General features: G+C 42.8%; 1 protein-coding gene and 1 long non-coding RNA gene across 2 annotated transcripts; both read left to right on the forward strand.

Moving 5' to 3' along the window:
• Positions 1-9,049: 9,049 nt before the first annotated feature.
• Positions 9,050-13,140, forward strand: LOC140396379 (uncharacterized). The gene is made up of 2 exons (XR_011936511.1): positions 9,050-9,154; positions 12,528-13,140. It is a non-coding gene; the product is annotated as an uncharacterized lncRNA (long non-coding RNA).
• LOC140396378 (uncharacterized) lies at positions 9,163-10,333 on the forward strand. The gene has a single exon (XM_072484951.1). It carries the CDS (start codon positions 9,599-9,601, stop codon positions 10,121-10,123), a length of 525 nt encoding a protein of 174 aa, XP_072341052.1. The 5' UTR covers positions 9,163-9,598; the 3' UTR covers positions 10,124-10,333.
• Positions 13,141-14,314: the final 1,174 nt, after the last annotated feature.

Below are 14,314 nucleotides of genomic sequence, written 5' to 3' on the forward strand. Positions count from 1 at the left end.
CCGCGGGTTTCGCCTCCTTGAGCGGTTCTCCTGATCCTCCACTTTATCCCTTAGACTGCCCTGTATCGCAACCAACCTCACCACATCTTTCTCCAGCACCATGATCTGATCACTCTGGTCGGTCGCAGCTTTCCCCATGATCTTGATGGTTGCCTCTTGGGCCTCCAGTCTCTTCTCCGCTCTGCTCAGGTCGAACTGTATTTGGGCCAGGGTCTCGGCCACCGCGTTCATCACCGCAGCCTCAATGTCCGCTTTTATTTCAGCCTTTATCTCCTTAGTGCCTCCATGAAGGATGCCTTCCAGCCCCCCCCCCCCCCCCCCTCGGCACCGTGCAGGAGGGGTTTATTCTTGGCTGCGCTACTCTTCCTGCTCCAGCAAAACTTGCGTTTCGCCGCCTCGTGCGCTGGTTGGCTCGTCTGAATGCTGCCGTTCCTGGTCCCTTCCACTCCTGGCCTCTGTTAGGCCCCTAGTTTGGCTTTCCAGGTGTCTTTTCTTATACTCCCCCCTCTCTTTCTTCCTTCCTCTGTCTTTCTAAGGTTGGGGAATTAATTGCTGTGTTTTATGGTGGGTTTTCGTCGAAAATCGAATATTTTACGGGTCCACGGGAGGAGAGCCACCTGATGTGCGACTGCTCAGCACATCGTCATCACCAGAAATCATTTCTGAATAATATAACAATAGAACAAGTAGCAAGTCTCAGCCAGCAGTAAGTAACAATAGAACAAGTAGCAAGTCTCAGCCACCAGTAACAATAGAACAAGTAGCAAGTCACAGCCAGCAGTAACACTGTATCATAAACCTGAAGGCAGCGGAGTTTGCAACCTTTTAAAGTATAGTAAGGGAAAAGTTGTGGAAATTGTGTCTGAACTTTGAATAAGTGCTCTCAGATCAGCAACTCACTGCTGGCAAAACAAAATGGAAAGTTACCCCACCCTGTAGTGATTCAATTCATTTCAATAGCTCACCTGCAGGTAACTGAATTAAACTGCAGTGGTTCTGGTAAGTGACAGTAAACGGATCCCAGAAATCACAGGAACTAAATTCTCAACTCTTAATATGATATTCAATAGTACAAGCTGATAATAAAAGTCATTTCAATATGCATCGAAAGTACATGCATAATTGCCTTTGTTGTAGATGATTATGTTATGAGAGATAGATATTAGGATCTTGGGTCCAGAAATGGGATTGAAGATGTAGTAGCCAATTTAGGGGTTCACAGCCTGAGGGAAGAACTGCTAGCACAGAGTCAGAGGGAGATGCTTACACTTGGCCTGAGTCACATTGACCATTCAGCCTTAAACCCGTTAGTAGGAATACACAGGATGCCCGTGTTCAGCCAGGTTGAGTCACTCAATATTCATTGTCCTCCAGGACACTCCTGTCTGACCAGCTATTAGCCCATTACAGAGTCTGATGGCTTGTTTGTCCGTCAAAGGGAGATCAGTTGCATATCAATAGCATGGCTCTGTATAAACAGGAGTGAAAAATCAAATAGCCAAGAAAACGGTGATGGGTTCAAGCCTGGAAACCCTAGGAGAGAATCTTTGTTTGAGGTGCTGCGCAGAGCTCAGACAGAGAGAGAGAGAAAGAATCCTGTTTGAACGTGTTGTTGCTGATTTTCTCCTTGGTTCAATTGCTCTGTTTTAATACCTTTGCTCTCGAGTCGCCAGGTATCTTTATGATACCGCCACGAGGTTCAAGTCCGAGTAATGATCAATAACCCAATACACCGATTAGTAAGATTTAAATCAAAGCACATTTATTATACACAGTAATCGCTACTCATGCACAAATTCTACGTCTAAGCTACTTCTACAACTAACAGGCCAATACTTAACTTTGGACTGGCCCACCAGGTCAGGGGAACAAATGGCCTTTCGTTCGGGTTCTGAGTCTGCGGGATTCGAAGTTGGTACGGATTGGTAGCTAGGAGCGCCTATCTCGTAGCGAGCGTTGAATTAAGACTTACTGGTTTCGGTGATCACTGGAGTCACTGCACCGGTCACGGTCAATGTTGGTTCGTGTTGCTGGGTGACCCGGGCAGGAAGAAGAGAGTGAAGGGGAGCTGTTGAAGAGAGCGATTTGAACTTGGGGCTTAACTCTTAGAGTCCCCAGGGGCTTCCCGCCTTTCGGGGCGGACCCTGTACCTGGTCCCAAGTGATTGGATTTTGTCCCAATCGCTTGGTTCGTTTTTCTCCAATACTGGAGCGGTTCCCTGATCGATGGGCGGTCTTGAGGTGCTCATTCACCTCCTTTGTGTTGGCTCCTGCTGGCGCCGAGGAGTCTGGCTTTGCTTTGTGTGTCAAAAATGTTACTTATTGTTCCCGGGGATTGCTCATCAGTATGCAGATAGCTGCTACTTTGTTATCCTGATGGCTGCTGGTATCGATGTTGTTTGGTTTTTGCAGAGGTAAATACACAGCAAACCTGCAGCCGCTGGTTTCTGTCTTGTTGGCTGATCTTCCCATCAGCCTTTGCCGTTCGCCATTTTAAATCGTGAGTTGGCCAATTTAGGTGGCTACAGCGTGGGGAGAAGGATTTGAAAAGCCACTGCGACTGGTCGTGGCAAGCTGTTCCAGAGACAGGCTTTCAAAAAGGGTTCTGAAAAAACATTAATTATCAGAGGAAAAGTTGCTTTGTTAATGTAAATATCACCTTTGCCTACCTGTGTAGCTGGAATGAGAGCGGCATGTTCCTTTGAAGTGCTGTTTAATGAGAACTCAAAGTTAAGAAACTACATGTAATGTTATTGTTAGGGTTGAAGTTTAAAAGTTTATATATTGGGGTGACAGGGTGGCGCAGTGTTTAGCACTGCTGCCTTACGGCGCTGAGGACGCGGGTTTGATCCCGGCCTGGGTAACCGTCCATGAGGCATTTGAACATTCTCCCCGTGTCTGTGCGGGTCTCATCCCCACAAACCAAAGATGTGTAGGGTAGGTGGATTGGCCACATTAATTACCCCTTAATTATAAAAAAAATTTAAAATATTTTAAAATGTTTAAATACTGTTTTTCTTTTATTTTAATAAAGTTTGTTTATAAAATAACCAAGCCCTATTTTTTATGTTGCCACTCCATGAATGAATCAATCTTTCTGCACCGTATTAAAATTTTAAAAACTAGACTTGTGGCCCCGTCTCAGTTCGGAGCTGACCAACCGTCCATAACAATTATGTGATCACATTCAAGAACTTTTGTTTGTGTCTTGGCTGTTGTACAAGGCGTGAGTATGCGGGTATGCGATTGTAAAGAATGTATTTAATGGCTGAATTTTTTGAAACTGGAACAAAAGCTGGATACTTCCAGATGCTTTGCCACCTGTCTAAAAACAGGTTGGAGTAAAGAGCTGTCACACACATGATGCTGTTCTCATGGTCTTATAAACAGGGTGCAATTATCTGAGGCAGGTGGTTAGTAGGAGAAATATCATTGTGTTGTGTGCTTCAAATGGAATGCACGCTTCAAAACATGGAAACATGAGTATAGAGGTACTTTGCTAAGCAACATGGGTACCTGATCAACAAAAACAATCAGGTTTTTGAAGAAATATTACAGCCAGCAATTTGGACAATGGAAGGATGATGTCTAACATGGTATTATGTATTTTTTGTCATTTTTTTCCCTGATTCTGGCTACATACTGATTCTGGTACCCAACAATGTCCAAGAGGATACCTGGAATTAAACATTAAGAAACTAATCGATAGAAGAACCCTTTGGAAGATGGTAATCATGTGCAACAGGACAATTAACAGTAGTAGATTTTCACTTTGGTGATAGTGAGAAGCTAAAATAAGCAGAACAACCAGCTATTATACTGCACTCCCTGCCTGGTTTTCCTGTCCATTGTCCTGTGTAAATTAGCAGTCATCTAACTTTGCATTATTGAGGGGCAGACTTGCCAACAGAGATCATGGACCCAATTTTAACCCTGTGTAGGTAGGTGGATTATGAATGAGTTGAAATTTCACCCTACGTATCAGAACTTCCAGCATGCAATGTACATCATTTTCTGATCATTTAAAATGAGATGGGAAAATGTATGTGTGTACTCTCGGCAGGCAAGGATCCCATCCAGGCCTGAAAACTTACCCAATAAATGTATTTGTGAGTTCAGCTATTTGATCTTTTCCCCGGCTACGAAAGGGTATACCTGACCTCCACAGCGCCGTGGTTAAGACCCAGTTTTGTGAAGGGTTTTTGACACAGAAAACGGTCTATTACTGTGTTGTAGTGTGCCTGCTGTTCAACATCTGCCATCAAAGGATTCTTCAGTTAAATGGGATGCAGTGTTAAGTCCTACAGGGACCCTGTAAATGTAGTATATCTGGACTTCCGGAAGACATTTGATAAGTGCCACACAGAAGGTTAATACATAAGGTTAAATCACATGTGGTTAATGGTAACTTATTAGCTTGGATAGAAGACTGGCTGATGGACAAAAGGCAGAGAGCCAGGATGAATGGGTGTTTTTCTGGATCGCACAATGTAACTAGTGGGGTGCCACAGGGTTCAATCCTTGGACCTCAACTGTTTACAATCTATATTAATAACTTGGGTACAGGAACAGAAAGTTCTATGGCCAAATTTGCAATGACACTTAAATAAGTGGGACAGTAAGTTGCAATGAGGAAATAAGAACCTCACAAATGGATATAGACAGGTTAGGCGAGTGGACCGAAATATGGCAGATGGAGTTTACAGTGGATATGTGTGAGGTCATCCAGTCTGGTCGGAAAATGGAAAGGCAACTTACTATCTAAATGGGGAAAGGCTTTGGGGTGCTCCGGTGTAGAGGGATTTGGTGCATGAGTTGCAGAAAACTAGTTTGTAGGTACAGCAGGTAATAAGGAAAGCCAATGGAATGTTGGCATTTCTAGCTAAAGGGATAGAATATTAAGGCTAGGAAGTATTGTTGCAACTGTACAGGCATTGATGAGACCGCACCTGGTGTTTTGTGCACAGTCTTGGTCCCCTTATTTGAGGAAAGATGTAGTGGCATGAGAGGCAGTTCAGAGGAGGTGCACTAGATTAATTCCAGAGATGAGGGGTTTGTCTTATGAAGAGAGATTGATCTGTTTAGACCTATACTCTAGAGTTTAGAAGAATGAGGGGAGGATGCTGGGACAGTGAGTAAATTTAAGGAGGATTTAGACAGATTTTTAATTAGTAATGGGTTGAAGGCTTACAGAGAATGGGCAGGATGGTGGAGTTGAGGCCATGATCGGCCATGATCAGACTGAACAGTGGAGTAGGCACAAGAGGCTAAATTGCTTACTCCTGCTCCTATTTCTTATATTCTAAGAAAGAACTATTCTGTCTAATTCCACCTCCCAGTTCTTGGTCTGTTGCCCGGTATATAATTGCATCTCAATCACAAATCTGTTGTTCTTGATTAATAAGGGGATTAAGGGGATTGTGGGGAGAACGCAGGAAAATGGCAAAGAGGAACATATCAGCCATTATAAAATGGCAGAGCAGACCCAATGGGCTGAATGGCCTAATTCTGCTCCTATATCTTAAGGTCTAAGTCAAAAAATCCTTATTAGTATGGAATATTTTACAATAATTTACAACTATCAGTAAATGAATTGGTAGCTAAAGTGTTGAAGTTCAATTGTTCAGAGATGATCTTATGCCTGCAAACCACATCTTGAAGATCTACCAATTACAATGTGGAAAATACAAAACTGAGGTATGAGTGGTAGGGAGAGAGTAGTTAATCAGAGGTAGCAGCAAGAGTTATGATCTGATGTTTAGTGCCTTCTAATCTCAGGATGATGTTCGGATCCCTGGAGAGACCATTAATGTTTACAAAATAATTTGAACACCCCTGATTAACTGAAATAAATTATGCCACAAGATTTCACATCTTTAACCAAAAACAACTATTGTACATATTTTAAAAATCAAATCAATCCCTACTAACTTAACACTATAGTTTATACTACGTATGCTATGAATCCAGTTTTACTTTTACTCGCCAGTATTCTCTTACCTTATGAAATCGTGTAGGTACATTCACTTCATATGGGACCAATCCAAAGGTGATTCAGGGCCTTCTTGAATTCAGTTTGATTTCTCCTCAGTTATTCTGTGAGGTATGACATTTCACAGGGTTCCTTCTATTAGATTTTGGCTAAGCGGTCCTACAGTTTTCCTTCAAAACCTTCTGACAATGGACTTCTAAATTGAAACTTAGAATTCATTAATTTCTCCAAGCTAACAGTTGGTTTTCATTGTGAGGGTCACTGTAGATTTCTTCCTCTAGCACCAAGCTAGGCAAATCGTCCAGTCTTGCTTTCTCTCACAAACTCTAATGAGCTGAAACTTACACAAGAAAAGAACCTGCAACTATTTTCTATGAGAAACACCCAGATAAATTAAACAAAAGAACCTCTAACCACAATAGCCCATCTTCAAGACAATGTGGCATGCTTTGGGATGCCCCCAAACAGAAATTTAAACAAATTATCTTTTTACCTTCAAAACACCCTTTGACTCTGCAACCCACATGAAGAAGGTATAGCTCCACTGGAGTTTACAACCCTGTTGCCAGACTTGCTTTTAGCTTCTTTCATTTAGGACGTACATCAAAAAAAAATTTGAAATAAGGGAAGACCAACTGACTCTCTTAACCTTTAGAAGTGGCTCATTCATTGTTCACAATTTTCACACTTCTAACCTTGTAAGCTAAAGGAAATGTGGAAAAACTCTCCACTAGTTTGAGTCATACTTATGAGGAGGAAAGATAATTGAGGAAGCAGTAGAAGATGGTTAGTGCTCGGACATAGCCCTGAGAACTCCTGCAACAATGTCCTGGGGCTGGGATGTTTCACCTTAAAAATACACCTCCCATTTGTACTAGGTGCCCAATTTCCAAAACTGGGGAGATTATAAAACATTGAAGTTAAATTATTAACCTGGTTAGTAATTTATTTAGGTGGTAGAAGACAAAGAGTAGGTATAATGGTATGAATAGGAATTTAAAGGATGTGACTAGTCGTGCCTCATAGGGTCTGTGCTGGGACCTCAACAATTCACCATATTTGTAAATGATTTTGATAACACTTAAAGAGTCATATATCCAAGTTTGCTGATGACGCAATGATTGGTGGCATTATAAGTAATGTAGATGGGAGCTTAAAATTACAAAGAGACATTGATAGAGTAAATGAGTGTAAACATATGGCAGACAGTTTTAACCCTAGTATTAGGTCATCAATTTTGTACCAAAAGGACAGATTTGTGTATTTTCTAAATCCTGAAAATTGTCAGCTGAAGGTACAGACCAGTGGTGAAATAATTAAAATTGCGGATGCTCAAGTCCAAATTGGAGGAGCACAGATATCTCAAGTGGTGTAGGGCAGGAAGAGATTTGAGACATAAGAAGTGATGAGGTCATGGAGGAATTTCAAAATAAAGATGAGTATGCTAAAATTGAAGTGGTGCTTAAATGATAGCCAAGGTAGGTCAATGAGCACAGCAGTAACCGATGAATGCAATTTGGTGGGGTTAGAACATTATTTTGGATGACTTCAAAAATACCAGCCCAAGCACTTAGCCAGGCTTCACGATACTGTGGGCTTCCCCCGCCATTTGAAAATATTGGTCCCGGTGCAATGAGTCGTTTAAGTGGCATTAATTGGCTACATAAGGGCCTCAATAAGCCCAAAGTTTGGAAGGAAGAAAAGGGTAGAAGGAAGGTTAGCGGGAGGAAGGAGCTTGCATATATATTGCCCTTTGCAGGTCCACTGAATACATCAAAGCACTTTAAACCAAAGAAGTACTTTTGAAGTGTCGACATTGTTGTAATGTAGAAACTGTGGCAGCTGATTTTAAGAGCAAACCCTCACAAATAACAATAAATAATAATATTCTTTATTCGTGTCACAAGTAGGCTTACATTAACACTGCAATGAAGTTACTGTGACTGATATTGACCAGATCATGTTTTTTATGATGTTACTCGGGGGTTAAATATTGGCCAAGTGACTAGGTAACTCCCACGATCTTGTTCGAGATAGTGCCATGGGATCTCAGTTTAATGTCAAAAGACAACAGTGCAGCATTCCTTCAGTACTATACTGGCATGTCAGCCTTGATTTTTGTGCTTAAATCCTGGAGTGGGACTTGAACCGGAAACTTATGACTCAGTGGCAAGAAGTACCCGAACTGGACACAATACTTCAACTTAGAATTTAACTAAGTGATTATTGACAATGTAGCTGACCAAAAATAACCCTGACATCACAATTACCCCTGACAGCATAGTCAATCTCACACTGTTATTGACGACACACATTTTAGAGTTCCGGGTTAGGACCCGAGGTAGAGGTTCGGGTTAGAGTTAGAAACTGCCACCAAATGTGTTGCAAATAGGCACAATCTGCTATTGGTGCCACCACTGTCACCAAACCCATTCTATACTGAAAATATAAATTGTCTTCTTGTTTTTGTATTCCATGTCTCTGAGTGCAAATCCAAAGATTGGGTTTGACATTCTATGGCTTTACCTGGCAGCTCAAATTCTGTAATTTTAAATATCTTAGCATGTTTTGCATCCAATTACTCTTTATGACCACCCTATGCACCAGCCCATCGTGTCACCCCATGCACCAGCCCATCGTGACACCCCCACTAGTGCAGCTAGACACCCCCATTTACCTGCCCAGCATGACAACCACATGTACCTGCCCAGCTTGAAAACCCCATACACTTGCCTCGCCTGACAACCCCATGTACCTATGTCAGCCAGCATATATTGTGCTTTAATTTTAACTTTTCTCACCTTCTAACTTAAACTTTGTTTTCCTGCAATAAAACACGACGCATGGATATCTAATATACATATAAAATCATATAACAGACAACCCCAGCCCTGTAGAAGAGAGAAAATAAACATAAAATCTCAGCTTCCTAGCAACCATCATTCTTGTACTTTTGTGCTGTGTGAGGCGTCACCCGCAAGCAGCCGGGCCTGATTGGTTGTCTCCCGTGGCAACCGACTGGCCCCGCCCCTCGCTCCCCCCCCCCCCCCTTCCCGTGAGGTTGCGTGCGCAGGTTGCAGGTATAAGAGACGTTTCCAGAACGTTGTCCGTTAGTGTCCGCTGGCCAAGGCCGAGGAGGCAGCAGGGGTGGACAGAGCACCAGGTACTGCTACGGCGGCTTCCTTAAAACCAGCGGGGTTTCCGTTTTTTTTAAAAAACAATTCTTATTCGATTAACTGTTGTACTGTGCTGGGAGGAAGTGTATTTTTGTTTGTTTTTTTTCCTGTGCGGGTGTGTGCAGGTTTTGGGATCTTGGTGATTGCTGAGCTCCCCGCCCCCCAGTCCCACTGGTACCTGTTGTCAAGGAAGCCTTACTTTTTTTTTTAGTTTGTTTCAACGCCACCATTGTGCAACTTTCTAGTTGCATCCTCTCTTAAAATCCTTTTCTACCTGAGAACCTCTCGAGGTTTGATCAGTTTGTATTGTGTATTTCTGTGTGAGTGGCACTGGACTTTCTCCAAAGGGCACTGACTCTCCAGTTGAGATTAGGCTAAAAATACAGTAGTCTTGGATTTCCCTCCCTCCTCTTTCTGGTGTCTTGGAGGCTATGGGAGGTAATGTTGCCATTGAAGGCTGGAAGAAGCCCTGCTCCTTTTCCAAAAGGTACAAACGCTGCAGATCCGAACATGGCTGTGCCCGCCAGCAGAACTGGAGGAAAAAGAGGCAGCGATGGTGGCGCAAGTATGGAAGAGGAAGAGCCCAGAACCCCATTCATTTTGGGGCCTTGCTTAGACCTGTTAATATCAATGGCAAGAGGGCACCGGGTATGAGAGCCCCAAGGAACACCACCCAGTTTCTAATGCATGAGAAGTACCAGGAACTCCGCAAGCAAGCTATAACCTTCCCTGGCTACTGGCACGAGGAGGGTGATGGTGTTATAGACTACTTGCCTCACTTTGAACACTCGCATGGGAGCAGAGAGCAAACTAATGCTGAATCACTGAATGGTGAGCATGGACAGTCATCTGAGCAATATTCTTCTTCAGATAAAGATGTAAAAAGAACAGAGACATTCTTAAAAAGAAACTTTGAAGCTATGTATAACTGGTTGGAAGAGAAGGTGAATTCTTGAGATCAAGACTCCATTTATTTGAATTGCATCACAGATAATTCCAGTTGGGATTGTCAATTCTACCAAACCTCTACCCAAAACAACCTATATCTGAAACCAAAGATTTTTAAATGCAAATTGTGTAGGGCTTTGAATTAATCTTGTAAAATAAAGGTGTCAGATTTAGATGTTTCTGTCTTTATCAAAATAAAATATTTTAGAATCTAAAAAGATTAGATTTCCATCAGGAAGTATGGTTATTTATATTCTTACAATAAATTTCTAGGGGGGAAATCATGTGAAGCATTTTACCTTGTCAAAAAATGTCTGGCTTGTGCACCTCGACAAGGGCAACTAGAAAATCACACTGGCCTAGTTAGATCATAGAATTTACAGTGCAGAAGGAGGCCATTTGGCCCATCGAGTCTGTACCGGCTCTTGGAAAGAGCACCCTACCCAAGGTCAACACCTCCACCCTATCTCCATAACCCAGTAACCCCACCCAACACTAAGGGCAATTTATGATGGCCAATCCACCTAACCTGCACATCTTTGGACTGTGGGAGGAAACCGGAGCACCCGGAGGAAACCCACGCACACACTGGGAGGATGTGCAGACTCCGCACAGACAGTGACCCAAGCCGGAATCGAGCCTGGGACCCTGGAGCTGTGAAGCAATTGTGCTATCCACAATGCTACCGTGCTGCCCACTCATCTTCTAACCTTTTCTTACGCTCGTGTGCATGAGTTGCAAGATTACCTGCAATCATGATTTTAAACCTGAATGGTGATTTAAGCATATAGGTTGTCAGGTATACTATTTTACCCAGGGCTGAAAGGAAACTTTTTATTGTGGCTTAATGTGCACTCCAAAACCTCGATTTCTTTGGGGGGGAGGAAGAGAAATAGTTCACCCTTAGTATCCCTGCCTGTCACTCTGGAAAAGCGGAATGTTGTAATAGTTGTCCAGACGCTGCACTGGCAGGTTACCCAGCCATTTTTGCAGTGTTGTGGAGTCCATGACTATGAGTGTCCGAGGCTGCTTTTTGTTTTTAGTAACTTTTGATCTATGGGCACCTGGTGTGGAGAGGGATGGTGGAGGACTTCCTCATGGGCCTGACAACTTGCCATAAACTGTGTTCAGCCAGACTGCCTACCCCCATTCCACAGCTTTATTTGTGGCTGGGTGTTCCTGGAGAAGGAGCATGCCAAGGCACTCTCGAGGCCTTCTGTGCCCAGTGGGCACTGCAGAGGGTTGGATTGCATTATTGGCCCTTTTTTTTCACATTATGATGTTTCCATTTTGGGGGGGGGCAGTACCCCTTCCAGGAGCAGCTCCTTTTTATTTGTCCCTCTGTTAAGTTCTGTTCTATTTAACTGATTGGTCCCTAAAATAAATCAAATGGGCATTTGGATATGTCTGGGGCCTTAGCAGGAAACATGTGGCCAAGGCCAAACTTAGTCCTATGTCTGCACTGAGGAGCTCTGCTCGCCAGAAGTCCTCAGTGCAGGGAGAGCTAGGGTCACTGTTTTTAAATGGAGTCATCCTTGTTCTCTTTCCCCTCCACCCCTATAAGGGGATTCCTTGCCACCCTCTGCTCGATCTGTCATGTGAGTGGTGCCACCCAGCCCAGAAGGCAAGTACCTAGGGGCCTCTGATACCATGGGTGATCCCCATTGGTTGCCTGCACCCAAGATCTCCAGGGTGAGGGCGCTAGATCCCACGCCTTGGCTAGATCTCGGGAATGTATTTGAGTGAGACTAGCTATCGCACTCTAATACACAGATTTGTCAGAAAGTGATCCCGGTGACAATGGGCAGGATTCACATCAACATCGTGTTAGATCTCGAGGCGGGTAGATCCTGGCAGAGGCATTTACTGACCGCACTGCACTTTGAAGAGCAAATTTCACAATTTCCTTTGACCTTGACAATGAACTGATAACTGAGATGGGTTAAACAAATTTTATTTACTTCTGATTATAATGATGTTGAAAATCCCTATTGCTTTCCTGCTAACAATGTTTGGAAGGCCTATTTTGCACTGTCATATCTGACTTGATATAAGAGGCAAAGGAATTGGAAAGATTGTGCCATCACAGTAATATCCTAGAAAATTAACACTTCAAAACAAGTTTTCATTTTCAAATTAGGTTCACAAAAGGTTCTATTTTATGGCTGCCCTTATGCCTTATTTGTATTTGAAGACTGTTCCGGAACAAAATGTGGTTTTGGGCTCCTTTTATTTTACATTTAAAAATTAACCCAGTTAAATTTCAGTTTTTGTTTCCTCTATCTCTCTGCGCATCCGCTGCCATCCTTGCTGTAGGGCAACAAGTGGGTAGCCTCTTTAATTGTTGTGTACCTACTGTTCGTGTGCATGCACCCATGCATATCAATGCTTACTCGTCTTCTTATCTCACAGCAGTGGGACCTCCTGAAAGGCACAAGAAACCTGTCTACAGATGGCTGTTACCCTAGGCAGACTGTTGCAGTCCAGGACCATGAAAAATGGTTGGGAGCCTGCTGATGACTGTCCATGATCTGGAGTCCACGCAGCAGTCGACAGCTGGTGTGATTTCCAGGTAATCGTGCCTACTGGATCTGATCTGCTGGCACAAGGCACATTATAGCAGAAAAAGCTCAGTTTGTTTATCAAAGTTTTCATAAAATGGAAATCCTGTTGCAAGTTGACGATCCATCGTTTTATAAATAGATCCCTAATCTAAAGACGATCCATCGTTTATAAATAGATCCCTGATCTAAATTCTCGCTGGGCAATTTGTGTTGTTTATTTTTTTTAAATTCTCTTTTTTTAAAGGGTGGATAATATGCATGGTATGTTTAATACTCCTGCAACTTTATTGAAGTTTCTCCCCTGAATCCTGGGGACATGAGGTGTAACTTTGCTTTGGCAACTTTATTCGGACGTTTTGGCCTTGGGAGTCTTGTTAATTCAGTTTCATCCCTGCAGTGGCCCCCCCATGTGTGGAAAAGGAAGTGTTTTTAAGTGTTAATAAAAAAATGTTTCAAATAAACTTGTAAATCTTGATTTGTCATTGCTGCTATGAAATGATCTTAAAGTGTCAATGTCACCATTCCCAGAGAGCTGAATAATTATTTAACCTGAGTGCCACCACACCTCTGGCAAGGAATGTTGAGAAGGTGTGGGGCCCATAAGTAACCTCCGCTAGTACAGGAATTGACCCATGCTATTGGTGTTCGCAAACTAGCCATCCAACCAGCTGAGCTATTGGTCTTTATAATGTTTGTGGTAATGTCTTTATAATATTTGTGGTAAGTAATCTGATGTTGCTTTAGAAACAGGACGTCCCCACATTTTAAAAACTGATGCTCATTACTCCTTGTGCACACAACAAATGTTAGCTTAGATGTTTGTAGCACAACACCAGGTGGAGCACTTCCTGCACACATGCAACTGCATTAGTTATGAGTTGAGTGTTGCATATACTGTATCCTCCACCCTTGCCTAGAAACAAGGATAGCTTGATAGTAAGAGGAAGAAAATCCCAAGGAGAAAATAGCAGCAATTCTCTCGGTGCTAAATCCAGATAGATGCCTTGACGCTATGACATTACATATGAATAAACTAAAAAGCCGCCTTTCTTACTCGTGTGCCTAGAACTGCAATTTCTGTGATCTTCCATTTTTTTAAAGCAGGCTCAACTGGCCTAAACAATGCTAATCATAAAATGACACAAACCTAACTGCCGTCTTTATTTTCACTCTAGCAACAAAGCCACCTCTGACCCCAATCCACTTTTAAATACAATTAGCATGGGAATACTTGCTGTGGTAGGGGCAGCTGTGGTTAGCGCTATTGCTTCACAACACCAGGGACCCGACTTGGGTCACTGCGGAGTATGCAAGTTCTCCCTGTGTATGCGTGGGCTTCCTCTGGTTTCCTCCCACAGAATTGGACATTCTGAATTGTCCCTCAGTGAACAGGTGCCATAGTGTGGCAATAGGGAATTTTCAGAAATGTTAATATTTATAAGTGTCACAAGTAGGTTTTATTATTATTATTATGGCGATCTCTTTTGACTGCTTAACTAAGAGACCAGACACCATCAAAATAGTGCAGAATCTCTGGCTCTATTCCTTCAGAAACCTTCTCAGCTCACCTTCCAACATTGATCCCAACTTTTGTGATGCTTTAATTGTACCTCTGGCTCCAAAAAGCCTAGAGGT

Source organism: Scyliorhinus torazame, chromosome 19 (assembly GCF_047496885.1).
Source record: "Scyliorhinus torazame isolate Kashiwa2021f chromosome 19, sScyTor2.1, whole genome shotgun sequence".
Taxonomy (NCBI): domain Eukaryota; kingdom Metazoa; phylum Chordata; class Chondrichthyes; order Carcharhiniformes; family Scyliorhinidae; genus Scyliorhinus; species Scyliorhinus torazame.